The 16,714-nt window shown below is 39.8% G+C and overlaps 1 protein-coding gene across 1 annotated transcript in view; it reads right to left on the bottom strand.

The window, feature by feature from the left end:
- The window catches only part of LOC135474085 (neuroendocrine convertase 1-like), a 29,868-nt gene extending 21,703 nt beyond the window's left edge, over positions 1 to 8,165 (bottom strand). Inside the window, exon 1 of the mRNA XM_064754089.1 lies at positions 7,718 to 8,165. Within this exon, the coding sequence (XP_064610159.1) occupies positions 7,718 to 7,873 (156 nt within the window). The 5' untranslated portion in view covers positions 7,874 to 8,165. The remainder of the gene's footprint in view (positions 1 to 7,717) is intronic.
- Between the last annotated feature and the right edge of the window lie 8,549 nt (positions 8,166 to 16,714).

The following is a 16,714-nucleotide window of genomic DNA, read 5'->3' as shown; positions in this document are numbered from 1 at the left end:
TTTGTTATAGCGTTAACCACGATTAACGCTGTGATGCTAAGTTGCACGATATTGAGATACATAACACCATATATCAGATTATACACAGTGCAGAGGTATGCATTAAAAGCTGTATATCAGGCTATTTTTCATTTAAAGAATTATACACGACAATAATTAACCATATATCATACACCGTAGGCCTACTTTATTATCATTATGAAGTTCATAAATAAACAAACTTCTAAATTTTCAATTTAACATTAAGATAAATGGCTTTTCAACAGTACATGGTAAATCAGTAAATGTCAATCCTGTTAGCCTGTTTGTGCTCATGTACCCCAAAGCTCTTGTGTGCATTGTGTGTATATGTGTAGGCGTACACAGTTTTGTACATTGTAACATATCAGATTGCAGAGTACCTTTAGCACAAGTGGGCGGTATTTGAAATTTATTCTTTAAATTAACTCTTTTAACCAAATTTTGATAATATACATTGTTCTTAAGGTCTTGACACCCTTATAAATTTTTCATATACAACGATATTTTACTGGAATACGAGAATTTCAAACACTGATTTGAGATAAATTTAAAAACCAAGGTGAAGCATACTATCGTTTATCTTAAACTATACAAAGTTTAGAAAAAGGGCGGTTTAACTAGCCTTATCCAGACAGATTCCACCGGAATCATTGCTATGTTATATCTGGATAGCATTGCTATCAGTGGAAAGGGATCGTGTCAGTTTCTCGACCCGATTTTCTCCCTTATCTTGCTAACACCTGGTAAAGACCCATCAATGACATTATTTTTTTTTTAAATCCCACTGAAAATGTATACTTTTAAGTCTAGAAAATCTACCTGGAAACACTTTGCTACTACATATTTCGTACAGTTTTGTCATTCTGTGCACCACGTCATGGATGAATGGCTCAGCCTATAATTATTAGTGGTTGTATTTTTAGAGCAATTCATTTATTTACTTGAATGGTGTTTTACGCCGTACTGAAGACTATTTAACTTATACGACGGCGGCCAGCATTACGCTGGGAAAATAGTTTAGCATAATGTAACAACAGTATTTAATAAATGAGTAAAGTCGCTGTTGTACTGGAGTAAACGATAATGCATTCGCCCTGATGACATTTTAGTGTCAAAAATAATCTAATGTCGACGTAATCCTGTTTAAAAATATAAAACAGTAGTATCATGTTTTTTATTTACCATGTGGATCATGCGCCTAAATGTGTCTATTTGGCCTTAGACCAAATAATTACCATTTTACCTAAGCACTTTGTAGTATTTAAAAATGTACCCTCCCTCACCACTGCCAAAGTGTTAGATATGATTTTGTGCAAATGACATATTCAGCTCATATTTGTAAAAAATTTAAAAGTTTTCCTCTTGTCGAAAAATTCGGATTGTTTGAAATGTAACAGATCAAGCAGCGTTTTTTTTTTTACATTTTTGACAGGAAATAGGTATTCTTTGTTTAGTGCGTGTGAAAAATCAAGCTTGATCCGTTGGCTACATCCCGAAAGCTTACCGGTAGCTAAAATCCCATTGAAAAGGTTTGGCTTACCACGTATTAGAATATGATGTTAATTCTTGCTCTTTTTATATGTACTGTTACGGCTGTGAGATAAACGAAGTAACGTTGTACAGTTAAGCAACAGCAGGGTCAAGGGTATGGCATACTTCCATGGTCTTGTTCTGCATATTCCGCCAATTTTAACGATCATTCTAATCAGTCTCCCATGCAACAGTATGGGCCTAATTAACACACTCTGTAGCTGTTGTAACAGGGTATTGATCACCGCATTTTTTATCATCGTTTTTTAATGTCAATATTGGATACAAGCTGATATGGCCTCGCTGCAATGACTCAGGAGTTATAGACGACTCGCTTCTTACGCATGTTGAAACTAGAGCCCATCCATCCAGACAGTAGACCTTAAAATTGCCATTCTTAATTATTCCTTGCTTTGTATAATGTATAAAGTCCGTGTTCTGATAAGCAATATGTCCAGTGTGTAGGGAGATATCATAGCAATTCCAATGTTGAAAGAGCCGTGGAAGTTCCCACAACACAGCAAGTGTGATCTTAACGTCTAGAGTTTTCATAGTGCGTATAATTATCTCAGTAAGCACAACCCAACACTCTAGGCCCTGTGCTTTCAGCATACTTACGCTTAATCTACACTCTCGGGAATGACATTAGTATATTACCTGTGTTAACAGTACAAACCACTACACGGTTCGTCCAGTTTCCCGGGAAGAGTACATTTACAAATAAATTATAAGTGCGATATCTGGAGCTCATAACTTGTAGGAGACGAAACTCTTATATTATAAATCTTTTGTTTCAGGTTTCCATTGCAGAGTTCGAGACGTCCGTTGGATAAGTTAAAGTTGGTCAGTTCCTTGCCAATGATGCAGGTTTGCTTCCAGCTTTCGCTAAAGTTCGGCGCCTTACTTAAGTGCGTATAGGTTTGTTTGGTACTTGGAACTACGGTGACTTACTTCGGGAAAATTTACATGTATTTTCTTCACCAATGAATATGGTCGCGGTTGTATATGTGAAGAAAAAGTTTCTGCAGGGCTGAAGATCGATGGAATAAATATACGAACAAAGAAGTATAAAAATACGTTTTATGATGTACATCTATTTAGGCTACGTATTTTACATATGGTGACACCTGTGCTGTGAAATGTTCCTTTTGTTCTGTTAGGATTGTCGTGGGTTTTCCGTGAGCTCTGCCTGGTTTCCACCATAATGCTGAACGCCGTCGTGTAAGTAATGTTTGGAGTACGGCATAAATGAACAATCAACTAAATAAATAAATTTGTTTTGTAGTTGTATGAAATAATTATAGTCTTCGCATTTTATTAACCTATTTATTAATCTTTCAATTCAAATACAGCTTACGTTTTATCTACGTATTCTTTCCTAGTGGAAAAGGGTTTGCAGAACTCATTTAACGGCTTAAAAACAAAATACATGCTTATTTCTAAGGAACTCCACCAGCATTTCTCTTCTGTTAATTGCCCAATCAATTTTAGCAAGAAAAAATAGATTTTTAAGTTGCATTATCCACAAGGTACACGGCGTTGAATTATCCGTAAGTCATTTTATAAGGCACAATAAACATGAAGGCAACCTGGTTTTATTTAATTAGGTTTGGTGTGATGTTGGTCGTGGTTCCTCTCATCGCATTCATTCCTCGTATGCACAGCACTGACCCTCTCCAAATCTCGGGGATTTACGTTTTATTAGCATTATGTTGGTGCCATGCAATGGATGTTTTCCACAGCAGTGGAATAAACGGCCGGAAATAATAACTAGGGTGTAAAGAGGGCGTTAGGTCACCAATGTACAGCCTTTAGAAGGGTACCACGGAAGTAAGTCCAAAAAGAAACTCCCATTTAAAAGCAATTTCGTCTATCTTTGGTTGAACTAAATTTGACTGGCTTGGAATTTTCCCTGTTAAAGATTGACTGGCTACTTGTTGGGGTTAAGTTGATTAGATACAGATAATGAGTGGGTGGTTGTAATGTCTCCCTATCTCATTCTTTTCAACGCGGGGAGGGCTGGCAAAGCGACAAACGACTCAATCACCGTGTCAAACCGTTACATGCCTGGAATGGGTAATGAACTCTTCAACAGCGCCTAATCTGTCGTCTTGAGCTGGTCATTTTCTTCGTTTATGGCGACAAAATTAACTATGGCTCTCCTCCTAAATCCGGCCTGGCTGCCTGGCATACTGTAGCAAGGGTGACTAAGGGTAGATTGGCTTCACAGGCTAATGAAGTACCACATACATCATACAGCTATGAACGCCAGCAGATAAGGTACTGTCTGTCCACACCGTGTACGTGCTAAGTCGAACAAGTGTTTGGCCTTATTCTTGTGAAAAAAACATAACCATTATACATACATATGCTCGTTTTGGTTGTAAACGAAAACAATAGTATAACACATACACAACCAAAATACTTGATTAACAATTTCCCTCCCAGGGCCAGGGTTCAACACATACAGCCTACTGAGCCACATACGTAAATGTATTTCAATGGAATGGGACCGCTATAAATCTAACAATCGTCCCCATTATCCCCTGTTTGTGTAATGAATAAAGAATGCTTAAATATACTCAATCGGATCTAATTTGAAGCCATGAGTTTAAGTGCAGAATTGGCCTTCACGTCTCTAATGAATGTTTATAAGACAATAAATAGTTGTCATGAAGTCCCTGTTCATTTAGCCAATAAAACTATCACTAAAAGTAAATTTTTAATAGTATAATTCAGTTAGCCACGAAGAAAATGAACTACAAGTAGAAAAATAAAACAGAATTCAGTTCAAAATATATTCATTGTTCGTATATAAGTTTAGCAAACTGAAAAATGCATTTAAACTTTTCGAAAGTAGCTGATGAAATATATCAATTAATTGTTAACATGGTAGTTACTATGCGATTTTTGGCCGCTTATCTTAGAAGAGTACTAATGTGTTTACAAAATGTTTTAGTTCATATGGATTTGAAATCATTAAACATCTACAGTAGCAATCATCAAATGTGTTTCAGAAGAGAATATAATGTCTTTCTTACTTCTCAACTGATTAATGTTTAATCTATCAGTGAAGAGTATAATTCCCGATTCGCTTTGCCGATAGCTGGAGTGACGTACCAAGAGTCGGACTGTTGGGTTGGACGTGCCCTTCCATGGGTGTGGGGTATCCTGATATACATTGGTGGGGTGTACTATGTATTCTCACATGCAATGCTGGGGTGTACTACGTATCCTCATATGCAATGCTGGGGTGTACAGCATATCCTCACATGCAATGCTGGGGTATACTACGTATCCTCACATGCAATGCTGGGGTTCGGGTGGCCTTCAATGGGTGTACATCATATCCTCAGATGCAATGCTGGAGTGTACTACGTATTCTCACATGCAATGCTGGGGATTACTACGTATCCTCACATGCAAAGGTGGGGTGTACTACGTATCCTCACATGCAAAGGTGGGGTGTACTACGTATTCTCACATGCAATGCTGAGGTGTGCAACGTATCCTCACATGCAATGCTGTGGTGTACTACGTATTCTCACATGCAATGTTGAGGTGTACAACCTGCAATGCTGGGGTGTACTACCTATCCTTCCCATGTGTTCGTCCATTGGTATGGGTTAAACTACGTATTCTTCCACTTCTTGGGCGAACTATACGCATCCTTTTTTCTGGGAAGGGAGGGGTGTTAGACTATGTGTCGTTCCGTTTCTGGGTATGGACCACGTGTCCGCCCATTAGTAAAGGGTAGATTACGTGTCGTTCCATAGTTGGACAGGACCAAATGCCCTCCCATTAGATTAGGCTACAAATCTTTCTATTGTTGTGGTTGACCCCGTATCCTCCCATGACTGGGTTGAGTATCCCATTGCTGTCGTGTAATCCATAGCTGGGATGGATTACGTCCATGTCCTTCCAGTGTAATGCATTGCTAAAATGGACTACGGTGGATTACGCACATGTCTCCTCTTGCTCGGGGTTGGGGAACTACATAATGTCCTCTCACTGCTGGAATGCATATCCCCCATTGCTGGGGTGAACTACGTGCATGTCCCCACATTGCTGGGAAAGACTACGCACATGTACCCCATTGCTGAAGGAAGGGGACTATGTACATGTCTCCCCATTGCTGGGGTGGGCCTCGCGCATGTCCCCCGTTGCTGGGGTGGGCCTCGCGCATGTCCCCCGTTGCTGGGGTAGGTTAAACACTGCCACGTGGCGCACAGTGAATGGAACCTAAAAATTTTAAAAATGTGTGCAAAATGTCATGCCCTTTTGTCTTTAATTTATTCATTTGATCACCGTACGTAACAATATTTCACTTATACGAGGCGTGCAGTGTTATGGTGGAAGGAAACCGGACACAACCCGGAGGATATCCATGACCACTTTTGTTTTTAAACAGAAAACACTTATCCTTTATTCTCCAGCTATGGTCGGTAATAGTGGTGGAAATTTTTTCGCGTATCATCGGTGAGGAGTGTGAATAGTGCCGGGACCTGTCATACCTATCGTACCATGATGTCATGCAAACTATAAATCTGCAATTCAAGTGACAGTGAAAGAGAAAGCATTCACGTGGTAATCACAAAAGAGTGAAATTCATGAAGTTATGACTTATAATTCCGCTGAAAAGTTTTACACCAGACCATTTAGCTAACAATTCCAAGATACACATCCTATGTAATGAGGAAGTCAATTAAGGGTTGTAGTGACTAGTGGACATTTGTGAAAGGCTGCTGTCAGCCTAGAAAGCGCTATATACTGTACAACAGATTCCGGTAAATGCGTGTTCAGGCCTGATGTAGCTGTGGTAATGCAGTGTGGTAACAAAAAGCCCGCGTGCTGGGAACACCAATTATCCACCTCTATAGTTAATACCCATTCCGCTGCTGCAGCTCGCCTTTTCTGCTATATTCACGAGTATAAATGGATGCTCAGCATTGTCAACGTACAAGCGGAAAAGTCGCCCCTTCCGCCCGAATCAGTCATCAATTATTGCGCATTGGGGATTGTAAAATTTATTTACGAAATCCAGCATCGACATGCACTGTATCACAGCCCGCGCATGACCGACAGGCAGACTCGGCAGAGAAATCCAAAATCTCCGAAACTAAGGCTACAAAATCCTCGATCCTTTACGGGCATGGCGGTCAGAATATAACACCAAAATAAAAAAATTACACCTTCTTTTAAGCTTTAAGATTCAAAGCAAAATATAAAATCACCAATTTAAAAACTTGATTGCTATTTCATTTGTGTTATTTGAATAAAACTATTTCGATAAAACTAATATTGCTCACGAATTTTAATTTTTCCACCCATATGTATGAATGTACAGCAAAATTGCAGATGGCAGGTTCGAGCTCTGGCTGATCCAGTTGCATGTTGCCGTACGTCAGGATATTTGTCATGCATACCATGCGTAGTCAGATTCTATCGCCAAAAAGCTGTTGATTATTAAATTGATAAACCAATATTACACTTCTGGTAAATTGGCTCAAACAAAAGCTAGCCTGCTTATTATGTTGATGTATAGTGTGTCTATATTTAGTATAAAAATTCTAAGTTTTGCTTTCGATGATTACAAATGTGCGAATATAATTCTAACACTGTCTATTAACCCTGCTATTATCTACACTACTTAATGGCATCCACATCAGTATTAATTAAATATAATCGCACTTTTACTGAAAATACAGTTTTCAGGCGTTTGGCACAACTCTGTAGTAGATATACGTGTATGTAACTCGCTAACAGTTGGAAAGCTTATAGCAATATAGTAATGAACAGTATTCCATATATATATATATTTAGGCGTTTGTATACCTACTGTGTCTCCACCAACCTATCACATTATGTATAATGGGACGAAAGCATACTGACATACATACATATACTACTGCGCCGGCTAATTTGTGTGTTTCTAAAATGTCAGCGACCAGCCTACCAGTATCTAGGTGTAATTAACTGGTATTAGAAACACTTACGATCTCGCCCACCACCGCATCAAAATTTGAATAGGTAGGCCTGTGCAATGTCATATATGATAACTTAACACAGAGAGGTTAGAGAGGACCTGGTCGTGATTACACACGAGAGTCAGCGAAATATTTACACCAAGTGTGATAAAATTTACAAATCAATCCAAATGACTTACTGGTTCTATAAGTTGGTATCCCAAGTCACGAGCCACGCGGCTGGCAACTTCTCCACCACCTTCTATATGGGCGACCCATTCGTTGGTAAAATGGTCACTATCCGCTAATTCCACATATTGGAAACAGAATAGAGAGATTAGAACCACTAGATTCATACTACAACCCTTGCTCTATCTTTCTGCCCGTTTTTGCTGGCGCCACACGATGATGACCCCTCGTCACTTGTCAATTTCCCAAACGCCAGTCTAATTCAGTTTTCTGAGTTTTTTCTCGCAACCCCACTCCGCTGTATTCGACAGGCGGGCCTATAAAGACAGTAGTTTAAGTTGATTGTCCCATAATATCCTCCAGTCGTGGGTCCTTCCATGAGAGTGGCTTACATGACAAACACCTGTCCGTATCACAAACTTATCGCTCAATAACTGGAGTACGTTAGTCGACCCTTCCCAACGGGACTATGGCGTTTTGACAGACAACACCTTCCCGACATGCACTTCGCGTGGGTGATGATGACTTGAGCGCTCGGAAATGAAATGGAAGCCGTAGTCAACAGTCACCCGTATGGTCAACGCAGCGAGATAGCAATTTGACTTTTAGCTAACAGCCAGATGAACAGATTCCCGGTCTGTGATACAAAAGCGGAACGATACGTCAAGCGAACAGCACCTTCACATGGCAGCTGCTCCGGGGAGTTTCCGTCACTATTGCTGAATCTATAACATATTGTTCGCCATTTGTGATGCTGTATGCAACTTACGGTAAACAAATTAGCTGGATTCATGCAATGTAAATAATATGTGATGTCAACTGCTGTAGCTATATCAGTAGTGAGAGCACATGTAAGGGAGTGATTGCCTAAAACGTTTTTATTTTACGCTTCGGGTTAAAGCGCTGGCTTGCTTTGACCATCAGCCTCTTGATCTATGAGGTCGCGTGTTCAAATCCAGCTTTAGCTGATTCATCTGTGATTTTAAGCCAAGATGCTTGTGAAGTGTCTGGCGATGGTCCTTGGGTTACTCCGGTTTCCTCACGTAGCCCACCCTCTACCAAAAAAAGCCAGTTGTCGTATAAGTGAAAAATTCTTACGCGTGCTACACGAGGCACACACGAGGCACACGACGCTTATACGTTCAACCCCGACCATGGGCACGGTGTTTGTAGAAACCCCCGTTCTAACTGTCTGTGGGTCCTAGGTGACTGTATAAGCGGCTGACGCCCCCCCGGATTCTTATCTTTCCTCTGCTCATAAAAGCAAAAGTGAAAAAAATTCTTAAGTACGACCTTAAACAACAATAAAATAAATTAAAAAAAAAATCAATAGCCAACGGTTTATTTGTTTCAAGACAACATAATATATTTCATCGGTGTGCATTAAAACATTCATCTTTTACAAATAACTTGCTGTGATCCAGCATGATTACAGCTACAGGTAGCTCAAACCAGAAAAGGTAATGGTATAAAGTAAACGTTCTGTGTAGCGATATCTGCAACAATTCAGTTTGACCGGTAATAAAAGACATCAGCGTTGCTGTGCAGCCGTGCAGTCTGGCAAGGCGATAAAGGTGATATCACTAGTGCAGTGCAAGTGTGCAGTGTGGCAAGGTAATAAAAGTGATATCAGTGGTGATGTGCAACAGTGCAGTCTAACAAGGTGATAAAGGTGATATCACTGGTGCTGTGCAACAGTTTAGTCTGGCAAGGTAATGAAAGAGATATCAGTGGTGCTGTGCAATCTAGCAAGGCAATAAAAGTGATATCAGTGGTGCAGTGCAACAGTGCAGTCTGGTAAGGTAATAAAAGTGATATCAGTGGTGCTGTGCAACAGTGCAGTCTGGTAAGGTAATAAAAGTGATATCAGTGGTGATGTGCAACAGTGCAGTCTGGTAAGGTAATAAAAGGGATATCAGTGGTGCTGTGCAACATACCTGTCTGGCAAGGTAATAAAGGTGGTACCTGTCGTGTTTGCATCCCTTAAGAGTGTGGCAAGGTAATAAAAGGGATATAAGTGATCCTGTACAACTGTTCAGTCTGGCAAAGTAATGGAGAGGATGTCAGTAATGCTTTAGCTTGGTGTAGTAATACAAGCAATGTGAAGAGCCCTGTGTGGAAAGATCTAAAACACGCTTGTTTTGAAAGAATGATATCAAACCGAAAAGTATGTTATACATAGGTTTATATTCGTTTGTGGTAAAAAAGATTTAGAAATATTTCACTAAGGTAGATAAGTAAATATTGCTGCAGTTCGTGAAAATAGTATTTCTGCATGACAGGTTTACATGTAAATTTTAAAGACATTTCATTTAGAATATGATGGCTAATAAAAAGATAAACCTCAAAACAGGTGTAAATTCCAGATGTGTAATATTATGGCCTACTTTCACAAAACCTAGTAAATCATTTTTAGTAACTTTTCTTGTAAATGACACTGCCTCATGGCACTATAACACAGATAATACTTCCCACATGAAGTATAGAGATGAGCGTGCAATGTACCTAACTCTCCCTGTAACCTAGTAGGTTGTTTTCAATCAGGACCCGAGAATTCAGGGAACTCAAATTTCTGTCAGAAATGCCATTTTTGTGTTTAATATAAGAACATGAGAAAAATAATGACCAGTCTTATATTCTAAAACTGATTTTGACGTCATGTTTGGTGGTCTTAGTTTGAGGTTCCAACTAGGCTCATGTGATATTATAAATTTGTCGTTATTAAAACCTGTCCTTTGTGTGGAGACACCGTCCGATATCACCCAACTAACTTTGACTGTGACATCTAACCAAGGTAGAGGCTTCAAGCACACGAATGAGAGGTGTTATAAGTTAGGTCTACGGGATATACCTTTATTTTCTGCCTGGCCATGGCGTAACTTTATAGGATGCAACGCTGCCACAAGCGTGTAATAATAGGCCTGCGCCGCGCCTGTCTGCTTGTCAACGCACCTGAGCCCTCGTAGCTTTGTCGAACTAACTGGCGTGTATATTAACTGCTGACAGACTATTATACTGACTACAATATAGATAATAAAGCCTTGCCCCTACCAGAATATTTTGTGTCTTACTACTAGAATATTTGAGGACAGATAGTATATTGTGTGTACGGTACTAGATTGAGACAGCTTGCCGAATATATATATATATATATATATATATATATATATATATATATATATATATATATATATATAATATAAATATACATATTATACATGCTCGGAAATGCCATGACATCGACACAACCCAATGGCAGGTATATCAGAGTGATATATACTGTATAAATGAGATTGTCTGATCAAATGGCATTAGGTGACGAACTATATAGCCAACGAATTGCACGGGAAACTCGCCAATGAACCTAATAACATGTAGTTTTTACTTCAGGATAAATGTAGTTGGTCAAAATTATGAACGGTTTACGTTTTTGAATTCCAGATATGACGCTAGTGCGATGCCTTTTCCGCACATTAAATGCAGTTAGTAGTGGGTGCTTCGGCTTTATTCGGGCGACTTTTAGCACCATGTCTAGACCAATATACTGTTGATCTTAGCATTGTTATAAGAACCCATCAAACAATGATTGTCTTGCTGAACTGTCTCAAAAGGTTGAGGAGAGGAGTATCTAGGTATATGCCTCAGACGCGAAAAAAATACAACCATACACATTCTCATCGGTTTATATGAAACCAAAATGTGTGCACGGCTATCCAGTATATTTCTGCATATCGCTCTGGTCACGGCTGTCACTGACGCCCGCTGGCTGACTGACCAGTCCATATCACAAAGTGACAGGAGGAAGGACGTCGCCTACATTAATTCATTACTGTTCATTTAATCAGTCGCTCCACTAGCCACTCTACCAACAAACCAGACAAGCAACGAACCAGTCACAATATCCTGTTTTTAATGTCAGTAGAGTACAAAAGTCCATCTTTGTGAAGCTGTGCATGAACTCAACAATAAACCATCGAAAATGGAAAGTCTTACCTCAAATTAATCTAGTTTAATGGTGAATTTGTAGCTGATTTTATTCTAGATTGCTTAGAAAATACTTTTTTAAATATCAAAGACAGACATGTCATCAATTATACTTTTATCACCAAGACAATATTCTATATTTAACACAGGGCGAGTTTACGTCCATGTATTGACTGTAGTAATGCTGAATGACTTCAACGTAAAAACTCTGTATCTATCAAACATTCTGTCCAAGGGAACATAGCGCGTAAAAAGCTTTCATCTAAACTGCTACCAAAAATGAACGTGGATCGAGTACAACCAGATGAAGTTTATATGGCACAAGTTTGGGAGCTGTTCACAAAACAATAGCAAGTGTTAGCCTAAAACCGTAATGTAACTTAAATATATGCATCAAATGGATGACATTTTGAGCACCGATTTTATACAGTGGTGGTATAGTGTCTGAGCATTTAGTCTCAAATAATTTGTTTAGTGGAGAATATTAAAATTTTGAACTTCAGTCCGATATGGCTTTGACCATGAAACAAGATGGGGAGATAACCTGGGCCCAGTTTCTAAAGATGCCGTACATGTACGATAATCGCACACATAAGGCTAATATAGGGTAATAGTGACGTACAAAATATCGTACGGTAAATGCACAATAAAAAATGTCGCGCACCACTTTGTAAAACTGGGCCCAGGTGTGGTTCACGTCCACCAACGCTGCGAAGCAGTATATCTACTGTGTGACATTTAAATGTTGTGTGACGTTTAATTGTTGTGTGACATTTAATTATTTTGTGACGTTTAATTGTTGTGTGACGTTTAATTGTTGTGTGACATTTAATTGTTGTGTGACGTTATGCTTATGAATTCTCTTCTACGATTGCGGAAAATTTCATGGGTGCAGGAAACCAGAATGGCCGGGGTAGACCACAGATCTTTACCGAGATACCGAGAAGATTTCTCACATATGACGTACAGAGATATGTACACAGAATTGGTGGCAGACAGGTGGTGTTCAGCGAGCTTTAGGCTGCGCAGACAACCACACTAGTATTTTCGACAGCTTACAAATTCTCCGACAACAATGAGAGCGGGCGAATACGCGTATGCATGTCCTGGAACTGCGACCTTCAATAAGCACAAAAAACATCCTCCCACCTCAATCACTTATACGTTTTAGAACGCTGTCCTCAGCCTACCACAGATATTACGCTTTGGGACAACAGCTACAACAGCTACAATTAATATAAAATCTGAGCCAAATTGCTATGTTCCCAGTTGAATCTCGTGTAATATGTTTGCTTGCTCATACAATGACGCTATACAGTATTGGTGGTTTGATTAAGCTGTACACAAATGTCAAAAGGTTGGCATAAAATAGTAAAAGTCAAATAGACTAATACAGCCGCATACAAATGTTAAAAAGGGCACAAAAAAAGATATGTCATATGACAGCTTTTCTCTTGACAAATACGTTAAATCCCCAGCACTCACTACCTCTTGACAAACACTGCTACTGCAGTATTACTATCAGTCAACGTGCTTGCCATTTTTCTATGCCGTTACAGTGTATCTCGCAACAGCGAACAGTATATTGCAAGGCCGTGATTTTAGCTTGAAGGGTCTACGCCATATAGACTAACAATTTGGTAGAAACGAACAGTGTGCGTTACACAGTAAACGTATTACATCCGTAAAAATAATAGAACACCACAATATTTATTTACCTTTGTTAGTTTTTGAAACAGATATTAATTATTGACAGCCTGACGGTTTCAAATAACATTCCATATTATTCCAGGAAGATAGAGTGTGTTTTCATTGAGATCACAGGGTAGTGTTACCTACTGTCCCGTACATGTTCAGGCTACCAGTGTAAGATGGACATCTGATGGACATCTGTGGAGGACATTTGAAATCCGAACAATGTGAAAAAATTTACCTCAGCTAAGTTGTGCTTTCAACACCGGGACTACAACAACACTTACATACATTCACAGAACGTGTGAACGTGTGCATGATACCAAATTAAAATCTCAATTTAAATATAGATATGTATATTTTACACACGTTTACCAAAATTTCACATGGACTGCATTGGAAGTCTCTTCCAGAAAAAACTGCTCACAGCAAATGTACTTAAAAAACCTATAGGGTGTGCTACCACCTTCTCATAGAGAACACCTATATGGCGTACTACCACCTTCTCATAGAGAACACCTAAAGGGCGTACTACCACCTTCTCATAGAGAACAACTAAAGGGCGTACTACCACCTTCTCATAGAGAACACCTAAAGGGCGTAATACCACCTTCTCACAGACAACACCTAGAGGGCGTACTACCACCTCATAAAGAACAAAATTTGACCTAATTACGGGTACCGTTTTAAAGGCTCTCCTTCGGTCTCACGAGGATACTCAGAAAGAGGAATGAATGCTTCGGGTTTTACATCGTACTTAGCAACTTTTCAGTCATATGACGACGAAGAGTGTGTGCGTATAATGTGTCTTCTTGTGGCACGGCGCTGAGTGCCAAGCAAGGCAGAAACAAGTACCATTTTTAAAATCTTTGGTATGACCCGATCCGGGTTTGATCCCTAGTGTCCCGACTTCGAGCAGACGCTCTCAACTTTAAGCCACCGAAGTGATCCAGAAAGAAGAAAGGAGGAAGAGAGAAACTGGATTGAACGTCCATAATGCCATGGCGGAAGTGGTTCAGTTAATTAATTAATTTATTTATTTATTTATTTATTTAGCCACGTTAGCGTTCAGTCTTATGGTGGAAGAAGCCGAAGTGCTTGTACTGCAAAACTGCGCGTGGTTCAAACTTCGAAAACTTAAGGAACCACTATGTATATTACATGCAGTGCAAGGCGCAATTTTACACGTGGTCCCGATATATGACTCCGCTTCTCCTGAATTCACGCCTCAATCCCAATAATCTTCCCACAAGCTGGTTTCTTTCAGAAAAGATAAATGTTGTCTTTACAGGTTGTCCCAGATCACCATCAATAATGTATGGCATTGACTTCCCCATCAAGCAGGTGGCAAAGAAACGGACCTGTATCAGATCTAATAAATAACATTTCTGCGAATCAAGGCGCCTTGTTCAGCATTTCTGGTGTGCCATTAGCCCCTGAAGAAGTGACTAGGCCGGACTGAACAAAGAATCCATGTGTATATAGACGTGATGTAGTTAAAACGAGGGATAGATACACAGCAGTTTTGTCGTACTCTTGGTCCGTCCCCGGTGTCACGTTTCCAGCTTGGCTTAATGAGGTCCTGAGGGTCTAGGCTGACATATTTCATGATTAATCTATTATTTTGCATTTAAACCGCCGTCCAGCAACAAATCTGTCAACTACAAATTGAACACAATTTCGGCAAACGTATTCTCCAGAGAAGTTTCATTCTGACTTATATTAATATATTCTAGGTAAACCGACGATTTTAACAAGTGCAGTCTTCGTTAAAGCCTTCTTTGTCTTAATCGAATGAAGAGCTTTTCAACACCTACGACACCGTCTTCGCAGAAACTCTCTGGACTACAACGACCTCTTTGTCTTCAGAAAAACACCATATACGGACTAGACTTTATTCAGAATTCGTATACCTACTTTGAAAAAAGACACCTTTGATCCATGATGTCATGAATAATGTAAAAAAATACTATGACTGACAGAAGGGTCTAAAGAAGTCTTCGTTGCGATATAAAAAAACAAATGGGTAGGACGGGTAGGGCAACTTTCCAGATAGGCGAGATAAAATTTGGAGGTGTTGTCGTCGGTCGTTCAATTAGATTTATTTATTTATTTATTTATTTACTTATTTATTTATTTGACTGGTGTTTTACGCTGTGCTCAAGAATATTTCACTTATACGACGGTGACCAGCATTACGGTGGGTGGAAAACGGGCAGAGCCAGGGGGAAACCCACGACCATCCGCACGTTGCTGGAAGACCTTCCCACGTATGGCCGGAGAGGAAGTCAGATCTGGTCAGAACCACCTCTTAGAGTCAAACACTCGTCTATACCTGAGAAAAAGATTGATTATAAGTATAGGAAAATTAATAACTACATCAAAGATATATACATGTAGGAAGGTAGACAGTGATAAAACAAATTTTGACATGTCATGTTTGTCATCTGGACTCGTGTTTATTCAAATAACTCCCTATCCTTTTTAGTGACTGTCTCATAACCGATAAATGAATTAATACATACATTCACTGACACCCTCTAAAACCCACGACCATCCGCAGGTTGCTGCAAGACCTTCCCACGTACGGCCGGAGAGGAAGCCAGCATGAGCTGGACTTGAGCTCACAGCCACCGCATTGGTGAGAGGCTTCTGGGTCATTACGCCGCGCTAGCGCGCTAAACAACTGAGCCACGGAGGTCCCCTCAATTAGATTTATGCTTAAGGTTTACCAGGTTAGTTTAACTTTGATGTACTTTACAATAAATCCCCCACCTAAACTCCACCAATCTGGGGACTGTTCAAAACTTACTTCACTCATGTTTCTAATCTACTGCAGCATTTTTTTCAAAGGCAGAATTTTTAAGTGAGCCAGATACTTATTTTGTTTACTTGTACTTTGTCATCTGAATGACCATAGTACCTATTTCACACGAGACCGTGTTATGTAGTGTCGTCTTATATGACGGTTACACACGAGATACTAGACAAAGATGGACACCGTGCAGCGGCATTCTGGGTAGGCTGGATTGTTCGCGCCCATTTCCATATTTCGGGTCATCTCGGGGGATAGAGCTGGTTGGCAAGTGCCAAGCACTGTTAAGGGCCATAGCAAGGGTTGGTTTGACAGTGATTTTGTGGAAACAACACGGGGAGTGAGAAACACCACAGAACAACCATCTCTCCCAACCACCTCTCCCAACCACCTCACCTTCAGGATGTCAGGGCAAGCTGTTGTCTACGTAAGTACTATCAGTGTTGGGTCATGTGATTACCTGAATTTGAATCAGTAACATTTCGTCTACAGCGTGTTTCATGTCGCCGCACGTAGA

Source organism: Liolophura sinensis, chromosome 8 (assembly GCF_032854445.1).
Source record: "Liolophura sinensis isolate JHLJ2023 chromosome 8, CUHK_Ljap_v2, whole genome shotgun sequence".
NCBI classification, from domain to species: domain Eukaryota; kingdom Metazoa; phylum Mollusca; class Polyplacophora; order Chitonida; family Chitonidae; genus Liolophura; species Liolophura sinensis.
Note: the sequence above shows the minus strand (reverse complement) of the source record. Positions and strands in the feature narration are given on the sequence as shown.